General features: G+C 41.9%; 3 protein-coding genes and 1 pseudogene across 12 annotated transcripts in view; 1 reads left to right on the plus strand and 3 right to left on the minus strand.

Annotated features, from left to right (window-relative positions):
- EIF2AK2 (eukaryotic translation initiation factor 2 alpha kinase 2) overlaps positions 1-5420 on the minus strand; it is a 38794-nt gene extending 33374 nt beyond the window's left edge. For 2 of the 9 annotated variants that reach the window (XM_028117115.2, XM_028117114.2), the window contains exon 1: positions 1-4766. In XM_028117115.2, coding sequence (XP_027972916.1) covers positions 1-299 — 299 coding nt within the window. In that variant the 5' untranslated portion in view covers positions 300-4766. Of the gene's footprint in view, positions 4770-4977; positions 5237-5287 lie in introns of those variants that run through there. The other 7 variants (XM_028117120.2, XM_028117118.2, XM_028117113.2 and 4 more) reach the window with 7 other exon arrangements.
- Positions 4250-24504, plus strand: part of LOC148163514 (uncharacterized) — a 25322-nt gene continuing 5067 nt past the window's right edge. The window contains exons 1-3 of one of the 2 annotated variants that reach the window (XR_015768923.1): positions 4250-4684; positions 4991-5722; positions 5878-6053. Coding sequence is in view for 1 of the 2 variants with exons in the window: in XM_088026389.1 (XP_087882515.1) it covers positions 4267-4684; positions 4991-5673 (1101 nt within the window). In the remaining variant the exon portion in view is untranslated. Of the gene's footprint in view, positions 4685-4990; positions 5723-5877; positions 9525-24504 lie in introns of those variants that run through there. The other variant, XM_088026389.1, reaches the window with a different exon arrangement.
- Positions 9862-10636, minus strand: LOC114219585 (large ribosomal subunit protein uL30 pseudogene; annotated as a pseudogene).
- Positions 12055-24504, minus strand: part of SULT6B1 (sulfotransferase family 6B member 1) — a 15894-nt gene continuing 3444 nt past the window's right edge. Inside the window, exons 3-7 of the mRNA XM_028117122.2 lie at positions 22133-22222; positions 21136-21262; positions 17329-17423; positions 14549-14705; positions 12055-12185 (exon numbers count right to left, since the gene is read on the minus strand). Coding sequence (XP_027972923.1) covers positions 12055-12185; positions 14549-14705; positions 17329-17423; positions 21136-21262; positions 22133-22222 — 600 coding nt within the window. The remainder of the gene's footprint in view (positions 12186-14548; positions 14706-17328; positions 17424-21135; positions 21263-22132; positions 22223-24504) is intronic.

Raw genomic sequence — 24504 nt, forward strand, 5'->3', positions numbered from 1 at the left:
TTTAAGTTATGTGGAGGTCCTTCCTTAGACAGTTCATAATACCTAAGTACCAAGCTGTGCTTCTGACAGTATGTATTAAGTTCTTCTATAAAAAAACTTGGTGGACGCTCATTGGCCATTTCTTCTAGTAACCTAGAACAGAAGAGATATTTGGAAAAAGTGAGACAGAACATATTTAACCTGATTACCCCAGTCCAGTGTAGGAGACGAAACAGGGTAAGAAGAATCTTCTCTATAAGACTCATCTCAGCCCCACACAAATCCAGAGGAAACTTTCTTACAAAATCTTCTTCTCTCATGATCTGCACACCAAGCTACTGTGTCCAAAACTTTCTACGTTCAAAACTCAGCTGGCCAAAAAAGGAAAAGGATCTTTCTCTTCCACTCTGCTCTCTGCTTCCAGTGAGCGTCAGGGACAGGTTTATCCACCTGCTTGAACTACACAAGTAGAATCAGAACTCTTCATGTTGAGAAGAAAAAGGTTGAGAGTACATACGTAAAGTGAAGTTTATGAAATCATTAAAGATTTCACCATACAGAAACAGATTCCCCTATGAAATCCCAAAAATCTTACCTTTAAAGTTTGCATTAGTCAATTACAGATAAATTTACCTGGGTAAATTATGACCCCAGTTTATGGGTCTCATTAGACCAAGAGAGTAGCAATGATTTAAGTCATAATGAAAATCTAAAAAATATAGAATCTAAATATAGGAGCCAAAACTATAAAACTCTTAGAAGAAAACATAAGGGTAAATCTTCAGAATCTTGGATTTGGCAATGGAATCTTTGTGATGAAGGGCAAAAGAAAAAAGATAGATTGGGCTTTATCACAAGCAAAAACAGGGGCACCTGTCTGGCTCAGGTGGTTAAGCGTCTGCCTTCAGCTCAGGTCATGATCCCAGTATCCTGGGATCTCCGCGCTCTCTCTCTCTCAAATAAATAAATAAATAAAATCTTTTTTTAAAAAAAGTAAAAACATTTGTGTCACACAGAACGCTATGAAGAAAATGAAAATCTACAGAATGGGATATCTATAATTCATATATCTGATAAGAGTCCAGTACCCAGAATATATAAAGAACTTTTACAACTCAACAACAAAAAGACAACCCAATTAAAAAATTGGCAAAGGACCTGAACAGACATTTCTTCTAAATAATCTAGTGCCCCAGGGCCCTGTCCTTAGATCTCCTCTCTGGTCTAACACCCACTCCCCTCTAGATCGCCTCTAGACTTACGGCTTTAAATTCCACCTACATATACAATGATGGTTATCAAAAGAACACCTCTACCCCTGACTATCTCCTGACTCTAACTGCTTCTGTCCAATAGGCTGCCTCCTTGAAATGCTCTTGACGCTACCCCATCCACTGTCTTCGCCTGGTCAACTCTTATTTCCTATAGATTTCAGCTCAGATGTCACTTTCCAGACACCCTTGAAGAGGTCCTGGTTCGGTGCTCCACAACAGCTCTTGTCTCCTTTCCTGCAATTGCTTTAAATAACTGACTGTCTTCCAAAGGAGACCATGAGCTACAAGAGGGACGGGGCCCGCCTGTTATAATAGGGGCTCCATAATCAATGAATGAATACCAAAATATCTGCAGACCTCCCCCACCTGCATGACTTGTCACATGCTTTTCTCTTTGCTTTGAAAGCAATATCTGCACCCTCTGTCCACCAGGCAACTCCCACTCATCTGTGAGGCTCACACGTTTTCTTTGATGTTGGAGGGGCAGCCAGTCCTCCTCCAAGGGCCCGCCACTCCACCTTGCCCAGCTCCCATAACAGCCCAGTCAGTGAGCAATCTGGGAAGCAGGTTCTATGTCTTACTCATTTTGTATCACCAATACCCAGTGGCAAGTAGTAAATGCCAAACACTTGGGTGGTGTATAGGAAAATGAAAGAATGACTCATTAAAATGAAATACTCTACTTGAAACCCCCTCGTCTTCTCCCTTTGCTTCATCGGCTGTTTTCCGTGCATCTTTTCTTCATTTATTCAATAAATGCTTAGCAAGTACCAGGCACTATTCTGACAATGAGTATACAGATGTGAACAGGATAAATTCACACCCAACCTGCATTCCACTGAGGGAAGACAGAAAATGACCATGCACAGAAACAGATAACAGGAACGGACAATATGATGACCAGATGGCTGGAAGTGCTATAATGAAATTAAATAGGGATGCAGCATAGAAGGTGAGTTGGTAGATAGGGGCAGAGCTAAGGGGGAGGCAGTTTTAGACATAGTGGTCACAAAAGACCTTTCTTAGGAGGCAATTTTAAATGCAGACTGAATGATGAGAAAGTCCATCATATCAAGATATGGGGGAAGAGTATCTCAGGAACCAGCATGGCCTTTGAAAGGATAACAAAAAGATCAAGGGGACTGCTGCACAGTGAGTGAGGGGAAAAGAGTAGGAAATGAGTCAGAGAGGTCAGCACCATGCACATAGACCTTGTAGGTCATGGTGGGAACCGGTGGATGGTGTTCCAATTGCAATAGGAAGTTACCGGACATTCTCTAAGTAGAGGGGGGATGTGATTGGATTTATGTTTTAAGTGATGACTCTGATACTATGTAAAGAACAGGGTCTGGGGGCAGGGACAGGTGTGGGCAGTGGGCAGAGCATGAGCAGAAGCAAGGAGACCAAGCAAGGATGCTGCCATGGTTTGGGTGAGCAATGATGGCGGCTGGAAGCACGTGGTGGGAATATCTAGAATGTGAGCAAAGGCAAAGCCGTCAGGTTACTGCTTAGTGTCGTGGAGACAATCAAGCTTTAGAGGCCACATTGCTCTGAGCTACACCGTCTCTGAACCTTTCATCTGTGACCTGAAGACAGGAATAAAAACATGTGATTCAGAGGTGGCTGTGGGGAATAAACCAGATGAAGAGCACCCAGCAGAGTCCCCCACACCGTTAACCCTCAATAAATGGTGCTCCTGGTCTGCAATTCTGAAACCCAAAACGCACTAAAAACTGAGGTTCATTTTGTTTTCATTTGTTTTGTTTTTGATAGGTTTCTAGCCCCCTGTCTAGACCTGAGCTGACATGAGCTATTTATAGTCTTTATGATACTTTGTTGTCCACCTATACATTTCACTACAGAAATTGTTTTATTATAGAGGGCTGCCCCCAAATCCTGCTGAGAGCATTCTATAATAGACAGGATTTATGCTGTCTTACCTTTCTAAAATCCCAAACTCTTGGAATACCAGAACATGCCCAAGGGTGTTTGATAAGGATCTGTAGCTGTACCATTATTTTTATTATTTTTAAGATTTTTTATTTATTTATTTGAGAGAGAGAGAATGAGAGAGAGCACGAGAGGGAAGAGGGTCAGAGGGAGAAGCAGACTCCCTGCTGAGCAGGGAGCCCGATGCGGGACTCGATCCCAGGACTCCAGGATCATGACCTGAGCCAAAGGCAGTCGCTTAACCAACTGAGCCACCCAGGCGCCCTGTACCATTATTTTTAGGAACCAGTGTCATTTACTTTAGTTACAACCATGAGACCAGACATCAGATTGGGAGGGGATCACAGATATCAAAAGAGCAGTTACGGAAGAGCCCTTAGCAATTAGAACCTGAAGTTCTATCAACTACTCTAAACCCTGGGCGCTTTTAATGCTTTGTTTTGTTTTGTTTTTTGGCGCTTTTAATGTTAAGTAACTGCCACTCATCAGAATGACAAGCCAGTTCGAATTTAAGTGAACTATACGTGCAAACTAAGAATGTGCTGAATTAACATGTTTGAAAAAGTACTTACAAGTCTGGAAAAAAGAAACAGCAGGCTTCTCTTCAACTACTGTCAATAAATCTTGTTTTGATTCTATGTTATCATTTTCCTAAAGGAAATCTCCAGCAAAAATCACTATCGGAGGTTATGTGTCCATCTTCCTCATCTTACTTGTTCCTTCTGGCAGACTCTGAGCTCCCTGTGGACCCAGCCCCTTCCAGGTCCTGCAAAATGCTTAGCTATTACTATTACTATTCACTAAACATATTTAAAGAGGCCCTATTACTATTAGGTGCTGGGGTGACACCAGAGCACGAAACCCTGCTCTTGTGAACTTACTAGCGGAGGAACACAGACAAATCCATAAAACAATGTCACAGGCTGATAACTATGTTGAAAACTGAAGCAGAGTAAGGGGGAGACAGTTAGGGAAGGGCGGGGTTTCTTTTACACAGCTGGTTGTTCAGAGAAGGCTGCTCTGATGAGATGACATTGCAAGAAGTACAGGGTAAAGCAAAAGAATGACCCATGCAGGCATCTGGGGGAAGAGCTTTCCAGGAAGGGGAAACAGGCGTGCAAAGGCCCAGAGGCAGGCATGTGCTTGCCTGCCTCCCAAAACAGCAATGAGCTCTGTCTGGTCGCAGTGGAGACAGCAAGGGGCTTTGTCGGCGCCATTTACTGAATTTTTTAAAAAAGATTTATTTATGTATTTGAGAGAGAGCGCGAGAGAGCTGAGGCTGTGGGCAGAGGGAGAAAGCGAATCTCGAGCAGGCTCCCTGCTGAACACCGAGCCCTGCGTGGCGGGAGGCGGGGAGGCTCCGGATGGCTGGAGGCTGTGCTCCAGCTCACGACCCCCAGATCAAGACCTGAGAGGAATCAAGAGTCCGCGGCTTAACCGAGCCACCCAGGGGCCACCACTGACGGAATTCTCAGGAGATGGTGAGCTATCGGGATGATCCGAGAAAAGGAGTGTCCTGTTCTGACCTCCTCAGCTGCAGTGTTGAGAAAAGATATGGGGGACAGGGTGGTACGGAGTTGGGGCGGGGGTGAGGGGTGGGGTGGGGTGGGGTGGGGTGGGGTGGGGTGGGGTGGGGTGGAGTGGGCTAAAAGGCCCGGCCATGGAGAAACAATTGCAACTATGTAGGCAGGAGATGTTGAGCCAGGGCCTATTTAGCCAATCTATGGCAAATCCAGGCCTCCATATTTCCCATCTGTCATATTTCCCAACTTACCGTTTTCCGCTAGATTCCCCGCCACCCCGCCACCCAGCCACTCCGGCCGAGGAAATTCGTTACTTGCTCTTACAGAGACTCTTGAGGGAGGGGGAGAATGACTTTCAGTCCCCAGCGCGCTGCGCGATCGTTTCCCGGGCTCCGGGCCTCGGACAGCGCTCCCGCGCGGCCGGGCTAGACGTCGGGGGTCTCTCACCAGCGTCCACGTCCCGAACCCGGACTCGCCCTTCGCTGCGCCCGCGCCGCCCCCTACCTGCACCCCAGATCCCCCCGCGCTCCCCGGACGCCCGGAGCCCCGCTCATCCCGCACCGCAGCCGCCGACTACCGCCCGCAGGATCTCGGCCGCTCGCTCTCGCTTTCGTTTTCCCCGCGGGCTCCGCCTTCCGCGGCGGCCGCCCGGCGCTCTCCCGCTCCTGGAGCGCAGGAAGCTGGAGCCTCCCTCCGCGGCCGCGCCGGGCGCACTGCCACCCACGTGCCGCCCCTTGGCCGCCAGGCGCGCAAGGACCCTGCGGGGGCACCCCCTTCCTCTCCGCCCCTCCGCCACCCCGGCTCCCGCGTCTGCTTATGCCACGCCCCGGTGCGCGAGAAGGGTCAGCAGGGAGGAAGGGAGTACACCGAGGTCCCCCAGCAGCGGCGGTCGGCCAAGGTGGATATTATCCGCTCCATTTCATGAACGAAAAAAAACAGCAAATTAACCCGCACAGAGTCCTGCTGCTAAGTGGCAAAGCCAGGATTCAACTCAAGGTCAGGCCCGTAAATACCAAAGTACTCCGTCCCCTTTTCACTCTGCTACCTCCTCACCTTTACAAGGCCGGGGGGGGGGGGGCGGGGGATGAAGAGCCCTGGGGACCTAGCCTTCCCTCAGTCAGTTTCCACCCATCCATCCATTCATTCAACAGGTCCTTGTCTTCGCCGTTGTAAGCACCAGCCAGTCCAGCCATGAGGAGAGCCACCTACCTGCTCCCTGTGGGACCTCGTGGAGTTTTCCTACCAAAGCCCCACTAAGTAGTCCTCTATTTATAAGAAACAGACGCGGTGATTGAGGCGTGCTGAAGACTTAAAACAATACTGACAAGTAGGTGCCATTACTATGCCTATTTAACAGATGAGAAAACTGAGGTCTGAGGCACAGAGAAGCAATTCAGTCAGTAAGCAGGAGAACTGGGATTAGAACCAGAAGTCTGTACCCTCAGCATCTTAGCTAGAGTGGGGAGTGAGGTGGTGCCAAGATGGACCTCGCATATACATTCAGTATTCGGCATTGGCTCTAGGAGTCCCTCCCCACTTCTCTCCTACGTCCTTCTGGAATTTCAGGGTATCAATGGCTAAACACTATATTTTCTTTATAGCTTATGTCCTGGGCATGATTTAAATTCCACAAATGTGAAGTACTGGTGGAAGGTTTGTAAGGTAGATAGGAGGCAGAGCCATCTTTCTGGGGCATTTCCAGATGACAAAAAGCTCCAGCAATGGCAGGAACTTGCATGAGACCATTTGCCAGTCTTGTGGGTGTGTGGTGGCTGTGGCAGCATCAGCAGGAGTAACAGTGACAAGTTGTCGTTTAAAGAAAGGAAAGGACAAGCTTCTGTCGACCCACATCACTGAGCTCGTGGGGAGTTCCCTGTGACCAGGTGACTGAGAAAGGAAAAGTTGCATGAAGCACAGTACACTGGCATTAATCAGAAGTGGATTGAGTTAGGGGCGCCTGGGTGGCTCGGTCGTTAAGCGTCTGCCTTCGGCTCAGGTCATGAATCCAGGGTCCTGGGATCGAGCCCCGCATCAGGCTCCCTGCTTGGCGGGAAGCCTGCTCTCCCTGTCCTTCTCCCACTCCCCCTGCTTGTGTTCCCTCTCGTTGTGTCTCTGTCAAATAAATAAATAAAGTCTTAAAAAAAAAAGTGGATTGGTGTTCTACAACAGCCCCTCTGGGAGGTGGCCCTGAAAGATAGCGGGAGAAAGGAAATCCTGCCCGTGGACACAACTTTGAGCAGTACCTTTAGTTGTCACGTGGAAAGGGAGAAAGCTGGTGGCTTGGATAGAACCAGTGTCTAGCAGGTTAGCTGGATCGTCAGAGGTTTGGAAGGAACAAGATCAAAGGATTCGTGATAAGGTGGCCTGGGGAAAACGATGTGGGTGAACCAGTTAGACACAGAGTATGAGCATATTGTGAATGTTCATCAAAGGCATCCTTTTCTGAGGAGGGTTTTGAGAAGCAGGAGGTCAGGAAGACTTCTGTAGACGTCAGTCAGTCTTTTCCCCAGCCACGCCGGGTGCTTGTTCAAGGAATGAGGAGACTGTGGCAGTAGGAACATATGATATGTGTGAGTTCATCAACATGAAATTCTCATCAAGGCTGATCTGGCTGCTGAGCACCCAATATCTCACATCAGGGACCAACTCTGGGCCCCAGTGGAGAGGACCATACGCCAAGGGAGACCAGCCAGCCACTTTGTGGCAGACAGGGAACGCCAGGACCTTTCATCACCATGTGGGCAGGAATTTGCCCTCTGGGGGGTGAACCTTTATTGCAGATATGGATTCAGTTTCCTTCCTGCAATGCTTCTGCCAGCATCATTGTTGGACATTCTGAATACCTTGCTCACCATCATCATATCCCTCACTAAGAAACCCATTTTACAGAAAAAGAAGTGACTGCCATAGGATTCAATGACTTTATTCTGAACCTCATTACCCCAAGCAGGCGGCCATATTGGGCAGTAGGGTGGAGTAATGAAGACTCAGGTATAGCCCCAAGTAGGAGACAGCACTTAGCAAGCTGGGTGTGCTGCCCTTCATGGGCAGTTATGTTCTAAACCAAATTGCTGTTTTTTTTTTTCATGGCCAGGACACATGAACTCAGGGAATAGTAAAAGTGAGAGGGTTGTGTCCCAAAATTAAACCTAGTCAGGGGCACCTGGGTGGCTCAATCAGTTAGGCATCTGCCTTTGGCTTAGATCATAATCTCAGGGTCCTGGGATCAGCCAGTGTTGGGCTCCCTGCTCAGCAGGGAGTCTGCTTCTCTCTCTCCCTCTTCCCCCAGCTTGTGCACCTGCCCACACACTCTCTCTCTTTCAAATAAATAAATAAAATCTTTTAAAAAATAAAATAAAAAATAAACCTGGTTATGCACTTGCAAAATAGTGTTTCCTATTCCTATGACATTGGGCTGTGTTTCCACTAGGGGACACATAATTCTTTGAATAGGAATTTGAAACTCTATCTGGATATTGCCATCAGGCCAGCAAGGAAATAAAGGGGTTACTGAATTGGCTGGGGGATTGATAAGGGAAAACAGTGATGCAGCCACACAACAGAGTCAGGGTCAAGCATGTCTTCAACCCAGGAGTTCCTCCACAGTTGCTTCTAGTAATTTCCTGTTCAGTGTTACATGTTAATGGAAATCTATAGCTGTTCAACAAGGAAGGACTGTTTGGGGCTCAAATCCTTCAGGATTGAAGGTTTGTGTCACCCTACTGGCTGGGAATATTTCTGAGGGCAAAGAGAACAATGAATAAGGAAGTAATAAACACCATCTGTGGTTTCATTTCCTACTGCAGAATAAAGGACTGTAGAAGCTACACATTTTTCTTCTTTGCTTTTTTTTTAGGTATTAATGAACTTCTTTTAATTGCTTTACCTTTTCCTTTTATATGAGATTTGCTGCTGGTGGTGAATTTTATAAAATGGTCTTTAAGTTAGAGTGTCTTAAGGTGGAATTTGTGCCTAAAAGAGAAAAGGAAGGAACATCACATAGCATTGGGTGTAAAGATTCGGGGGATAGGATAAGCATGTTTTCGTTTGAAGGAGGGAACAGCAGCATTAGGTGGGAACAGAGTTCTGTTGTTGGCTTGAAAGATTATTAGTGGAAGCTGTGGGCTGCACTAGATATGTTAATTTTTATTTAGCTTCCATTCTCACTCCCTTCTATGTCTCCCTATCCCCTGGGTTATAATGTATGGAAGGTTAAAATCACATTTTCCAGATTTCTATGGAGTTAAAATTCTGCACATAATTTTAGTTCTGCCAATGACTGATGAACAGTGGTGCAAGATCTGGAAGATGGAGGGGAGGAAAAGACCACCCTTCTGTGACAGAACGAGCTGACAAGCAAGCACCTGTGCTCAGTGGTGTATACAGGAACTGGACTCCAGGTGCCCTTGTCAGTGCTCCGAGGGCATGGGGCATCTGTGGTGGCAGAACTCTGGATGGCAGATACAGATACTCCATTCTGCCATCCCTTCCAACACATACACGTTCATTTCCTACTAAATCATTACGCTCGACATTCTTACAGTGGTTTCTGTTTCCGGTACTGCACCAGGAGAAACCTCCCTGGACACGGAGCCTACACTGAGAGAGTAGAGTTGAGAAGTGAAGATTAGGAATCAGGTCCTTGTCTGAGCTCTGGATCAAGCCTCACCTGAACCAGACACATCCTAGACAAGTCTGTTAAAAGAAGGGCAGTGCAGTCAATTAAGTGGCTGACTCTTGATTTTGGCTTGGGTCATGCTCTCAGGGTCGTGGGGTTGAGCTCTGTGTCAGGCTTTGAGCTCAGCAGGGAGTCTGTCTAAGATTCTCTCTCCCTCTCCTTCTGCCCCTGCCCTCCCCCGCCCCGTGCTCGCTCTCTCTTAAATAAATAAATAAAATCTTTTTTAAAAAATGAGGGGGGCACCTGGGTGGCTCAGTCGGTTGGGCATCTGGCTCTTGGTCTCAGCTCCGGTCATGATCTCATGGGTCATGAGATCCAGTGGTGAGGGCCTCCGTGCTCAGCTCAGCAGGAAGTCTGCCTGAGATTCTCTCTTCCCCCTCTCCCTTCGCCCCTCCCCCCTCTCCAAAATAAACAAATAAATCTTTTTTTTTCCATGAGAGTAGTCATTTATTAACTGACCAGATTACAAAAATAATCATGGCAGATACCTTAGTTCATCCTTCTAATAAGCCTATTGATCTGGTCTTCCCTGTTACCAGCATCTCCATCTTCTACAAAATGGGTGGTCTTTTTCTTCATTCCCCCTCATGGAGAAGATAATTTGAAGGGCCATAAAAAGTTGTTTGCTTCTTTGAAACGTTTTCCAACGGTATAGATCTCGTGAATCAGATCCTCCATGCAGATGATGCCATATTTACCAAGAGATCGGGCAATCAATGTGTTATCTGTCAGGGCAATTCGCTTCTTGTTGATTTTGCCATAACCACGCTTGTAGATCAATTCATTCACTGACTTCAGATTTGGGTACCCCCATGCTACATAAGGTTCCACAATCCTTAGCATGTTAACTGAAGCCTTGTTGAGCTTAACAAAGGTGCCATTGAAGATCTGGTGAAGGCGAAGAAGCTGCAACACCTTTCGAACCTTTGGGCTCACACCATTGATACCTCTGATCCTGATGACAAATGCCAATTTGGGTTCTGCAGAGGTTGCCAGCTTTTCTTGCCATCCTTGCCATTCGAATCTCAGTTCTGTACATCTGCCTATATTCCTTGTGGTAATGCTTAGCTTTTTCATAGATAAGCTTCCTTCTTGCCTTTCGAAGCATCTTCTGAGCAAACTTCTTCCTCAGACGCTTGATCTTCAACTCTGCGAAATTCCTTCGCTTCTTCTTAAGGGTTTCTGGCACAGCAGGAACCTTCTTTTTCTTCTCTTCTGCACCCTCCATGGTTCCAGCCGGAAAAGAGGAAAAATCTTTTTTTTTTTTTAAAGAAATTCATTTCTATTTAAACACTTAAGGACATAGTATGGTTTTTGCCCAACATCACATTTCCAGTACAGCGCTGCACATAGTAGGCACTCAATAAAGATTTATTGAATAAATTAGTGAATGAAGTGACTTTTTTACCAAGAAGTGGTTTTTAGAATATTAGATCAGTTAGGATGCTTTTGATGTAATAAACATAAAATCAAACACAAATTGGTTTACAGTAGAAAGCAGAGGAAGAGAGGATTCTTTTTTTTTTAAGATTTTATTTATTTATTTGACAGAGAGAGAGAGCACAAGCAGGGGGAGTGGCAGGCTGAGGCAGAGGGAGAAGCAGGCTCCCCGCTGAGCAGGGAGCCCGATGCGGGGCTCGATCCCAGGACCCTGGGATCATGACCTGAGCTGAAGGCAGATGCTTAACCGACTGAGCCACCCAGGTGCCCTCATCAACTAAAAGAATTTTTAAGAATTTTTAAGAATTTTTATCCAGTCTTTCTTGGTGTTCTGAAGGAAGGGTTTTTAGTTTATGTCATCCACAATACTACCAGAAATAGTAGCCCTGCAGTCTTTCTCAAAGCAATTTTATCTAACTTCTATGAACCATTCTATTCTTAATGGTAAAGAAGTAAAGATGTAAAGATTAAGGATTGTTAAAAGGTTTTTTTCCAGAACATGCTTTACCTTCTCTTGTAAATTCCACATGACTACCTGGGCCTCTGTGGTAGAAAAGCCTTTATGCCACAATAACACAATCTCTAATATTTAGCTTTGAACTAAACGTTGTGTTAACTAGAAATATAAAGCCCCTTAAGAGAGGGGCCTCCGTAGGGCCTCCTACAGAGACATGTACAGAGTAGATGAGCAATGCATTTTCCTTGAATCATATGAGGACAGGATTTAGTCATCGGACTTCAGTGCTGAGCTGGAATTACATTTCCCCCCAATAGTAAGTTTGAGACAGCCACCACAAGTGCTTTGATCCTCAGTGAGAGATAGAGGAATTATTCTGGGAGGACAAAAATTTGTGCATCATTGGGAGAGCTGTCTCATCTACACTCAAACACCGATTTATGTGTGTTTCTGATAATATCTGCTTATGCTCTGATGTGAACCCAGAGCATGAAAGAAGTGAAAAGCCCAGCATCCCCCATTAGCGAGACTATCCCCTTTGGACAGCTAAATGGCCTTTCCCCCAAAAGCGAGCAAAAAAGTCTGAGTTCAGAAACTTCAAATGTTGTCAGTATTATTAAATTCATGTTATTTATATCTAAATGTTATTGAATTTTCATTATTTGGTTCTTTGATTAACTTCTTATTTCATTATTTAAATTTAATTATTATTCATCAAAATAAAATATCCATGCCTGCAGCATTAACCAGAAATCAAGCTTGGCAATAGGATTCATGCTTCAGCTTTGCTCCTAGGGAAGTGCCTGCTAAGCACTCTTTGAATTTTGCATCCATTTCCTGGTTCTGAGTTTCACTGAACAAATTTTTCCAATCGCCAACTTCACCTGCAACACACACAAAACAACAGACCCGGACATCTGTTAGAATATTTCTTTCTATCTTCTTTTTTTGGGGGAAATCGGAGGGGGAGATGAACTACGAGAGACTATGGACTCTGAGAAACAAACTGAGGGTTCTAGAGGGGAGGGGGGTGGGAGGATGGGTTAGCCTGGCGATGGGTATTAAAGAGGGCACGTACTGCATGGAGCACTGGGTGTTATACGAAAACAACGAAGCGAGGATCATCACATCAAAAACTAATGATGTATGGTGACTAACATAACATGATAAAATAAAATAAAATAAAAAAAGAATATTTCTTCCTGATTTTTTTAGCTACTTTATTTTATTTTTATTTTTATTTTTATTTAGGTGTAGTTGACACACAGTGTTACATTGGTTTCAGGTTCAACAACTCTCTAAGTGATGCCGTGCTCATCACAAGTATAGCTCCCTTCTGTCACCTGTATGCAACACCTTACAGTTCCACCGAGCTGTATTCCTAATGCTGTGCCTTTTATTCCTGTGACGTATTCATTCCATAACCAGAGATGTGTACCTCCCCACTCCCCTTCACCCCTTTTGCCCATCCCCCCCCCCACTATTTCTTCTCGATTTTACCATTTTTCAGTGCGGCATTTCACTTTGAAATGTGAAAATGACACATGAAGAAAATTAGTCTTAAGAACGAATGTAAGTCTTGTAAAATTAACAGTATCACTGGGGCTTCCCCATTGGTGGCATGGGAGGTGATGTGCTTTTTACATCACTGAGGGGACAATAGAGTTCAATGATCTATCCCCACCCCTGTCTCAAGCCTTGAGACCTAAAATTCCACTTTTTGAGAGTCATTTTTTTTCTCTGTGAAGTCTTTTAAATACTTTTCCCCTTGAGAAGTTGTCATTTTACAGCAGGTTTTTGTGAAGACCTCAGATACTGAAAATTTTGCAGGAAGTTATTATTTTCCTGAGATTAGTAAATGTTTTTCTTATTACTTTTAAAAACAAAGGAAATTACTTCTTTCTTTAGAATCTTTTGGTGATTTGGGTTGAAGGTGCAAGTTCCTTGTTGCATAGCCATTTGAAATGTCTGTTTATTAAGAGGGTTTGATGACAGGAGGAAATGCTTAGATATATGAAGGGAATAACGTAAAACACAAAACTGTTTACAAATGTCATCCGCTGACATCACAGAGTAAGGCTGGAAGAAATATGCCAAAAAAGTTAAACATGCCTCTGGTGGGAGAAATGTGGATAATTTTTAATGCTTTTGCACATTTTCCCGTGCTTTCTGAATTTTCTACGAGGAATATTGTAAAAATTTTAAATTATTACTTTATTTTTGAATTTTTCTGTTCTGAATAGTGCTTGATTAACAATGTACAGAAAAGTCCTATTTTTTCCTCTCCTTTAAAGTTCATCAAACAAGGCATAAAAATCAGGGATAAATTCAGGAATCAAACCAAAGCCAGATTTATATTCAATGTTCCATTCACAGTGAGGATTTTAAATGGGTCTTCATTTGATAAAGTGTAGTAGAGTCAAGTAAACCCATGTTCAAATCCTGACTCCATCAATTATTAGCTTTGTGGCAATGGACAAATTAATAACCCTGAGCTATGGTGCCCACATTAGTAAAATTAAGGAATCAATATCTTTTTTTTTTGCTATAAAATTTATGCCCAGCAAAAGGTCTAACACACGATAGATGCCTGATAAATGATAGTTGTCGTTGTGATGTGTGCTGGTTCTAAATCACATTATACTTTTGTTATATATGCAACTAAAAAGCCTGGTAATCCCTAAGCTATATTATCATAAATTTATGTAAGAAATTAGAATGCTTTAATGAAATTTAGGTAAAATCATCAAGTGACAGACATAGCTAGTTGCCTATCCAATACTCATTATCTCTTCCTTCCTTATTAACAAAACCCCAATTTTAATTTAGTAATAATGTTCCCACCTTAAAAAAAAAAATCACAGTTCCCAGGCAACAGGGCAGAGAGAGGTGGCCAATGAAGTGTACAAAGTTACTGATGAGGCTTCCCACAAAGTTCTTTAAAGGGACCCCACTCAGCTAATACACTTAATTCTGTCTCTTGCTAGTCCCTTATTTTAATAAAACAATACTTTAATTTTAATGTAATGGCAGTGTTCTGGCTGCTATCTTGCCATCACAAAGTGACAAGCAGAAAGGTAGAAGGAACCTAGATATTGCAGACCTGCCAGACTAGTTCTGAACTGACTGTGTCAAACTTCTTGTTGAGGGAGAGAAAAAGGAAATCCCGTATTAACTTAAAGTCTAGTTATGTGGATTGCCTATTACATGCAAATTGTGGGTGTCCCAGAAACCAGGGCGACTTTACCTTTGCAGAACAGAAACGGGCCAACAGCACCATGTGTTTCCCGGGACTTTGCTCGCATTGCTTGGAAGGTACTCTGGGCTGACATGGTTTGAATCTGCTCCCCAGTTAAAGAGAATCCAAAGAACTCAGCAATTTGTTTTATTCCAGCAGCCAGGTTCTGAAGACAAAATTTTCAAGGATAAACTTCTTTGTATGGGAATCATGCCATAGCAAAGACAGGCTTCTTAGCCAGAATGGATTTATTAAGCTTAGCTCTCTATTTATCTCACTATCTTTAGACTTCCCTTGATACTTCTATATCAATATTCAAGATGGCCCTACATGATATTCTGTATTGATTTTACTTTGTAGTTTCAATGTATGACTCTTCCTGAACTCTTCAGGATACAAATAATGACAGTAAGCGTTAAGTAGTAGGTAAGAATCTTATCTAAGGTGATACTAAAAAGCACCAGTCTAGATGAGCTGAGGAAATTAATGTAATTGTACGTGCTCGTTCCAATTCTCTTTTCTTCTGAATTCTATGTTTAATTCCATTACGAAAGTCTAATTTTTGGAATCATAAAAACTAGGAGTCTTGAAATTTATCTTGTCTAAATACCCTTGTAAATCATGAACCTCCTCAACAGTATCCCTGACCACGAAGATTCAAAAATCTCCTAGAACAGTTTCTTAAACTGTATTCTACAGAACATTAATTTACTTTAAGGTGGTTATAGATGTTTCATGAAAAAAAAAAAGGAGGGTGAAGGGTTGAGGTCAAATAAGTCTGGAATCCTTTCAGTTAAATAAAGATAACCTTTTTGTTAGTTTTTCCTACAGGATCTCTGAATCTTTACTATGCCAGCTACAGTGTGAACGTCCCAAAGGAGTAGCAGTCCCCAAATCCATTTGAATAGGCAACCTCTAAGCAAGAATTATTAACATCTGGGCAACACTGACATTCCATAGAACACAAGTTTTAGAGACATTACTCTTGGCTAGAAGGAGAACAGATTAAATTGGTATGTTCTTTCATGTTTCATAGATGCACTCTATCAACGGAAGGGACAGGTTCAGTTATACTTTCCTTTGATAAGAATTTCAGGGGAGACTGGTGTTAAGAACTCACTTCCACTAGAAAGCATCTGACATACTCCCTTCTTTTTAACATACTTTCTTCACTGGAGTTCCAGGACCCTGGCTTCCTGTCTACCTCAATAGCCACTCCTCTGTCTCCTTTGCTGATTCCCCCTGTTTCCCAAACTCTCTCTATGGGGGACTCCAGGGCTCAGTCCTTGGTCTTCTTCTCTTCTCCATCTGTAACTTACATACATGGGTATGTAATCTCATGTGCCAAATTTATACAGCCCAGAACTCTCTCTTCATTCAAGACTTTTATACCCAACTGCCTACTTGACCCCTCCATTTAGATGACTGATAAACATCTCACACTAAACATACCCAAAACCAAACCCCTGATCTTTCCCACAATCCCGCTTTCACCTACTGGCATCTCCTACTCAAATGATGACAACTCAATCCTCTCAGTTGGTCAGGCCAATAATATTGGAGTCTTATCTGATTTCTCTTTTTCTCTCACCACTCTTTCTTCCGTTCAGTCCAGCAGGAAATCCTATTAACTCTTCTTCAACATATATTCAGAATTCAACCACTAATCACTGCCACTGCCCCTTCTGGCCTGAGCCATCATCTTCCTTTGCTTGGACTATTGCAATACTCCCTTCATGGGTTTCTCTACACTGTCTTTGCTTCTCCCTAGTACGTTCTCATACACCAACCAGAATGAACCTATTAAAAACACACCAATTCCTATCACTCTTCTTCTCTTACAATGGCTTCCCATTTCACTCAGAGTGAAAGCCAAAGGAATTTCAATGGCCTGCCACATGATTCCCATACTTCACTCTACCTCATTCCCTTGCCTCTGTTCTCATTGGTTAATCTCCCCAGGTTCAACCCTACTGACCCCGCCACATTCACCTCCTTCATGTCACTTAATGATGCCAGGAACACTCCAACCTTAGAGCCTTTGCTCCAGTTGATTGTGTATGCCTGGAAAGCTCTTATTCCAATTACCTACTTGGCTCACTCCCTCTCTTCTTTAGATCTTTGCTCAAATCACTTACTTTCCATGAGGTTTCCGCCAACTACCCTATTCTATACTGGGATATGTGCAGCATCCCAGTTCCCCACCCCTACCTAACATTTCCAATTTTCCTTAATCAGCTATGCCATTTTTGTCTTAAATATTATAAACATTAAAAAAATATTGTGTTTATTATTTATCATTTTCTCTCACCGCCTTCTTCAGCTAGAAGGTAAGCTTCTCCAGAGCAGTGAACTTCTTCTGGCCTGTTCACTGATGTATCACAAGGGCCTAGAACAATGCTGAGCACTCACTCACTAAATGTTCGTGGATAAACAATTAAAAAAAATAACATCATATGGAAAAATCAATTCACAGCCAAATGCATATTCAATTAAATCTCAACTGAAACCTACCTACTATTTTTGCCATTCTTAAATTGGACCATCTATCATAGCAGAAAATAAAGCAGCCACTCTTAATCATAAGTTGCTAACCATTATTTTATTTCTGTTTAATAAACAACCTAAGCCCCTATGCATTGTATTTTTTTCCTAGCCTGTCCCACATATTTGGAATATTTTTTTTTTAACTGAATACAATATTCACACAACCAGACATTAAAAGTAAGTGCTCCATGTTATATTTTATAAGAAATTTTGCCATAGAATGTCAATAATCATAATCTCACCTTTTTCAGGTCTTCATATAACAGGAACTTAACGTTTTCATCATCAAGATGTTTGTTCCAATTAACGGCAAAATCAAAATAACTTCCCCAAGAAACTAAAAACACAGGGAAAAAAATTCTTAAGGAATTTTAAATAACTGAGGCTAAAATGATAGATGGTTAATTTATGCTCTAAAATATAAACTATACATATGTGTATATGCTCAAACAAGATTTTTTTTAAAGATTTATTTATTTTAGAGAGCACACATGCCAGTGGGGGGAGGGGTAGAGGGGGGAGAGAGAGAGAGAGAGAGAGAGAGAGAAGCGGACTTCTCGCCGAGGAGCCCACCAAAGGGCTCCACGAGAGGCTTGATTTCATGACCCCGAGATCATGACCTGAGCCAATATCAAGAGTCTGACGTTTAACCGACTGAGCTACCTAGGCACCCCTCAAACAAGATGTTTATTTGTTATTACAAATCTCTGCTCCAAAAGAATTGGCATAAACCATTCCTATTGTCAGATTTCTATTCATTTTATTATTTTCATAAATAATAACACAACTAAGCTAGTTGCAAAAGTGGTTTGATAAAAACTATCAGACATTCATGAATATTTAGGTGAATAAAATAATCCAGAAATAGTGAATGATACATGAAAACTGACAGTGCCAGAAAGAAAGAAATGATGAGACAGATATTATCTAGATCAGCATTGCCCAATAGAAATTTAATGCAAACCACAACTGTAATTTTTATTTTATTTAAATTCTATTACAATCGAGCCCCACATCGGGCTCTCTGCTCAAGTGGGGAGCCTGCTTCTCCCCTCTCCCTCTGCCACTCTGCCTACTTGTGCTCTTTCTCTCTCTGTGCATCAAATAAATAAATAAAATCGTTTAAAAAATACTTGATGTATTTTTCGATTTCTAAAACTTTGGTTGAAAAAGTAGATTCATACACTCAACTTGTACCAAACTTATTTAAAAGTCTCCAATAACTGAACTGAGTATCTGTTTTTAAGTTTAAATTTAAGCTAATTCAAATTAAATAAAATTTAAAATTTAGCTCCTCGATTGCACTTGTCACATTTCAAGTGCTCAGTTGCCACATGTAGCTAGTGGCCCCCATCCTGGACAGTGCAGATCGAGACACTGATCAGCTGTGCTGCTTGCGGACTGTGTGACTTTGAGCAATTTGCTAAACCCATTTGTACCTTAGGATCCTCATCTGTAAAATGGGGTTTTTAGGAGGTTTAAGTGAATTAACACATATCAGATGCTTAAAACAGCCCCTGATTTATAGTATCCACTCAACAAATTTTAACCATTATTGCTATATCATTAATAATAGTAATATTCTCATAATTATTATCATTATCATGAAGCCCTTGCTTTGAGCCAGGCTGTTTCTACATGTTTTATTTGTTGTGGCAAATAAGTTGTAAGTTTCATACCCATATCCGATACACTTCCGTTTTTGTTGCTACCCAAACTGATTGCTTGGGTCTAAGCCAACTGTGAGAATTTGGGTTCCTGTTTTTCAGCCTCTCTCAGAGCTGTGGTTGGCCAGCAAGACACAAGCAGGAGTCTGCTGGAAGGTTTCTAGCAAACCTGTTGCTGTCTTGTTAAGTCTTCTTCGTGAACTGAAGGGGATGCTTGGAAGGACAGTAGCCAACTTGAGAGTATGTTGCAAAAGGGGCAAAAGGGAGAGGCCAAGGGAATGTCAGAGGTGTTGGCCTGACATCACTGGGCTGGGCAGCTGAACCAGCTGCCTACCTTCAGGCTTCTTGTTTAGTGAGAAAAATAAAACACAATCTATTTAGGCCCCTGTGGTCAGGTTTTCTATTCTTCCAAATACACTATTAATTGGTACATTTTATCCTTCAATCTTTAAAGCAATCCAATGTGATAGGTTTTAACAATTTTTAAACCTGTTTTGTTGATGGGGAAATAGAAACCCAGAGAAGCTAAGTCACCACTTCAAGGTCACAGGGTTAGTAAGTTATGGGTATTGTCATCTTTCGACAACTGTCTGACACAAAAGCTAGGGCTACCAAACAAAATGCTATACTGTCCCACTTCCTGTAGGTCGGATACTCTTCTCCTTACTTTAGAAGTAAAGAAACCAAAGTTCACAGCGATCAAATGTCTTGCTCAAAATCACCGAGGCATGAGTGATTTGAACATGGGTTTAAGTTCTAGCTCTGCTCACTGGGTTATATAAGACTGATGAATCACTGAACTCTGCCTCTGAAACTAATAATACACTATATGTTAATTAACTGAATTTAAATTTAAAAATTAATTAATTAATCTAAAAATGTTCTAGTTCTGCTACTTAATGGCTGCGTGACCTTCTTATGCCTCTATTCCCATCTTTATAAAACGGGGACAATAATAGTATTTATCCTCGTAGGGTTCTTATGAGAAATGAAATTTAAAAACGTATGCAAGGGATAGCATATAGTGCCTGGCATGTAGTAATTGTTCAGTAAGTGGTAAGTATTTTATTCTCTCTAATGTTAATTATAATATATAGTAGTAAGTGATGAAGCCCAATCCAGACCTCTCATTCCAAATCCTGTATGTTTCCCAGTACGTTGAGCTTCCTCCCTGGGTTGAATTTAACAAGTTTGTAAGGCAGACACTTTATTCAAGTTAAGCCCAGCACATTTTATCATTGTCAATCAAATAATTAGGCTGAAAGAGTGGCTAGAGCCACAAAGATTTCCTACGATAGATTGTTCCAGTGATGACAGCTTCTCATCACTAAATGCCCTCTCATGTCATCAATGGGGGGCAGTTTCAGACTTGCCTTGACTGCCTCCTCCAACCAGTCTCAGTGAGTGGTTTCCAGACAAACTAAACTTTCTTCAAGGTGCTTCATAAGCACCTTCCGTGCACTATTTTTTTCTCTCCTACACCCCAATCCCCATACTTCATCTTTCCTTTGGGGCCAGTACTGACTGCACCCAGTGTCCATGCATGTGGTTGCTGGGCTGGTCACCTTCAAAAGTGGTCCTCTTGGAGCGACCTGTCAACAACTTCCTTTCTAGGGTCATCTGGCATTAATTCTGCCTTCTACTCCCTGTAAGACTCAAGAGAGCCACGAGTCAGAGAAGGCATCTTTAATCTCTGGCCACTCTACCCATGGGGGGCAGAGTCACCAGTACCTATAAGCAGTGGGACCCCTGGCAAGTGATTTAACTTGTGCAAGGGGCGACTACTGCCTTATTCATAGTTTGTTACGGTCCTAAGCGAAATTATGCACATACAACACCTACGTTAGTACCTGGAGCATCAGTAATTGCAGTTAGCAATAACCAGAGGTGAAACAACAACATGGTCTAGCAAAGCTGATTTCCTTTCTGGCAAACGAATATCTTAGGTGTGGGTTTTTAAGATTTTTAAATTTTATTTTATTATTATTTTTTAAGTTTTTATTTATTTATTTATTTATTTATTTATTTATTTATTTATTTTGGTAATCTCTATCCCTCAACATGGGGCTCGAACTCACAACCCTGAGTTCGAGAGTCACACGCTCTACCCACTGAGCCAGCCAGGTGCCCCTGTCCCATGTCTGTTCGATGCCCACCCCCTACTCATAGTCAACATATGAATTGCCTAAATTATTTTTAAAAACACTAATGTATTATTGTTTGATGAACAGAACTAGTGGTGCTATAAAACTTCATTTAAAAGCAACTTTTCGGTTCCTGGATCCTCCTTAATCTTCTTTCTTTACTGTAAGACACATTTGATTTTTTTGTACTTAATGTGGTCATCTGTTGAAGTAAGAATTATTTTGCCAACAGCTATACCTTGTCCTTTCATGAACTGTCTGAAGAATTCATCCCAAGAGCCATAGCTTGGAATATCAGGGACATCATTGTGGAAATGGAAAAAAGATACTGCTGTATCTTTAGGGTTTCGAAATATCACCAATATCTAGGGAAAGAAAATTAAGTTAGTTTATTCAGGTCTATGTTTTGAACTTTGGAAAAGTGAAGGGGTGAGCAATATCATTGTGTAATCCTGTATACGACTTAATTTTGTTAACATATAGAGAAAGAAGGACAGTAAGAAATTGAAGAAGAGGGGGTAGCAGATGGAGAAATTTGGGGAGAAGGGAGAAAAAAGAAGAAAAAGCAGATTGATGTTGTAGCAGAGAACTTCTGCTAATGAACTTAGTAAAAAGAGTTGTATGTAGAAGATATCGAAAAGGAAAAAAGAGCAAACTCGTTAGAATCGTCATAAGGGCATGACCTGGGAAGTTAAAACGCCAAGTAAAAATTGCAAAATAATATTAAGGAAAATGAAAATAATGTTCAGAGTTTGGTGGGAGAAGATCAAACAGTGATAAGAGTAACCAACGCACCTATTGTTACGTACGCATGACACGAAGTTTGCTATTATATGTGAAATTCAGAAATAAAATGTTTCAGACCTCAGGTAAATAATGCTCACCAGAAAGAACAACAACAACAACAAAAAACCCTTCTGCTTGTTTTCCTAGATTGTACTGTTTTGTAAACACTCTAAATATCTTAGTGGGATTCTGAAATCTATTCACTATAAAACAGATTTTAAAATATGTTCAATTCTAGGTATATGTTTTATATCCCAGCTGAAAATGCATTTGCTTTGCATGAAACAATAGCAAATATAATCTGAAGAAAGAAACAACATAAGAAATACTAAATCTCACAGTTCATTTATTAAAATTCTAAAGATGCAAACTTCATCACATAGCTCAGAAAGGCAATATCTAGACGTTAAAAACTTCAAATTGAAATATGAGTAAGAAGGGACACTCACCTTGGCTTTATTCTTGAAGATGGACCCAGGTAATTTGTCATAATGGAGGTGAGTTGCCAAAATCCTTGGCGATGGAAATTGTTTCATTCTCTTAAAAATATACACAATAAAGTGAAAGTGTGTGTGTGTGTCTTATGGTCAATCACCCTTAAGTGTAGTATCTGAATGGTAGTTTCAAGCATCGCTATTGTTATGCTTTTTCCATTTCCTCCTCCAATTTTTGTTTTGTTTTGTTTTTTGTTTTAGAGAGAGAGAAAAGAAGAGTGCGCTTGTGCACAGGGGTGGGGGAAGGGCAGAGGGGGAGAGAGAATCTTAAGCAGTCTCCACCCCCAGCAGGGATCCCTGCGGGGGGCGGGGGAGGGGCGGGGGGGCTGCTGGGCTCTATCTCACAACCCTAGGATCATGACCTGAGCCAAAATCAAGAGTCAGATGCTTAAGTGACTGAGTCACCCGGGCGCCCCTCCTCCAATTTTTAATTTTTTTCTGTTTTCTTGCTTTGTGGGGGTGAAGAATGGAGAAAATCATAAACAAATAATTTAAATCGTCCTTTTGGACTTCCTTATAGGAACTGGCTTATCTTTTTTTTTTTTTTTTGGTCGTTTTTTGAAAAGTTTACCTTTTCTCGAAATCACATCAAATTCTTGTGTTCAAGACAAGCTCATAATCTGCGGTCTACTCTTTGACTTAATTTGGCTCTCTTCTATAGTCAAGGTCTTTAACAGAAATATTTAAGTTTTTCATAGCTCCTCCAAACCTGTTTTTAATATCTAGCTTTTTTTTTTTTTTACCAAAAAAATTCCAGGGGCATATGGGTGGCTCAGTCAGTTAAGCATTTGGCCTTCAGCTCAGGTCATGATCCCCGGGTCCTGGGATCAAGGCCCACCTTGGGCTCCCTGCTCAGCAGGGAGCCTGCTTCTCCCTCTCCCCCACCCCCACTCCACTCATGCTCTCTCTCTCTCTCTCTCTCAAATAAATAAACAAATAAATGAACAAAATTTTAAATTTCCATTCAAATATCCCAACAGAACCTGAAAGTGCACAGTCACTTGAATATCTGAGAAATATTTTACAAGAGAAATTCTTGTCAGTGTGAGGACTCAGTCATTGATTATTTGTGTGTGTGTATCCACTTCCACTGATAATTTAAAAAATGAAGTTATCTGCTTAATCTGCCAGGGGTAAGGGTTTCATCTTAATATTAGGCCTTTAGTACATTATATGGGCTAAAGCTTCAAGTTTATTTCCACACTTGTAGAGGTCACTCACTGCTTGGTCACATTATTTCCAGTGATAAAATGATATTTAGATATTTATAGCCAATTGTTCTGTAAAAACTTAGTGGAGATCCCAACTCAAGCAAGGGCAAAAAATAAAATGAGGTTTTTTAAAAAAAAAATTTAAGGGGTGCCTGGGTGGCTCAGTTGTTAAGCGTCTGCCTTCAGCTCAGGTCATGATCCCAGGGTCCTGGGATCGAGCCCCACATCGGGCTCCCTGCTCGGCGGGAAGCCTGCTTCTCCCTCTCCCACTCCCCCTGCTTGTGTTCCCTCTCTCGCTGTGTCTCTCGCTGTCAAATAAATAAATAAAATCTTTAAAAAAAATTTAAGTCAATGATATGGGTCCAAGTGGTGGTTAATAGTCATAATACTTAATTTATATCAAACTGTCCTAATTTTTAGTTTTGAATGTCACTTTTACATTCATTCACAGCAATCCTCTCAGGTGGGTATTATAACCCCCATTTTAGAGATTAATAATAGGCTTTGAGGTTTTAAGTGCTTTGTACAAAATCGCACAGGTGGTGATTTTCCGATTAAGTTGTAGTGTGCTGTTTCCACTACACTGCACGGCCAAAAATCACAAGACATATGAGAAATGGTAAAGTTCCTAAAAGGATTAGAAAAATACCCAGGGAGAAAATGAGAAATAACTGTAACAAAACTGATATGCATATAATAAAATGTCGATGAAAATGTAATATGGCCAAACTATAAGCAACGTAGACTGTATGTTTATTTTATTTTATGTTTTAAGTAATCTCTATGCCCCAATGTGGGGCTCTAACCCACAACCCTGATATCAAGTTGCATGCTCCACCAACTGAGACAGCCAGGCATCCCAGGAAAATATATGTATTTTAGGAAAGTCTTCTGTAAAGTGAGTAACTGCTGAGTAAATCTCATCTTCTTACTGATTTCCATTTTAAAATAGGGGCGCCTCGGTGGCTCAGTCAGAACATGCAACGTTTGATCTCCAGGTTGTGAGTTCGAGCCCCACTTTGGGTATAGAGTTTACTTTTCAGAAAAGCTGGAAAACTGGGTAAATGTTAGCATCAATTGTAAAGTTGATGCTAAACACCCTCTTTAGAAAAAATG

The sequence above is a fragment of the Eumetopias jubatus genome, unplaced genomic scaffold (genome assembly GCF_037043125.1).
Source record: "Eumetopias jubatus isolate StellerSeaLion01/CBP00866 unplaced genomic scaffold, mEumJub1_p1.0 scaffold_9, whole genome shotgun sequence".
NCBI lineage: Eukaryota > Metazoa > Chordata > Mammalia > Carnivora > Otariidae > Eumetopias > Eumetopias jubatus.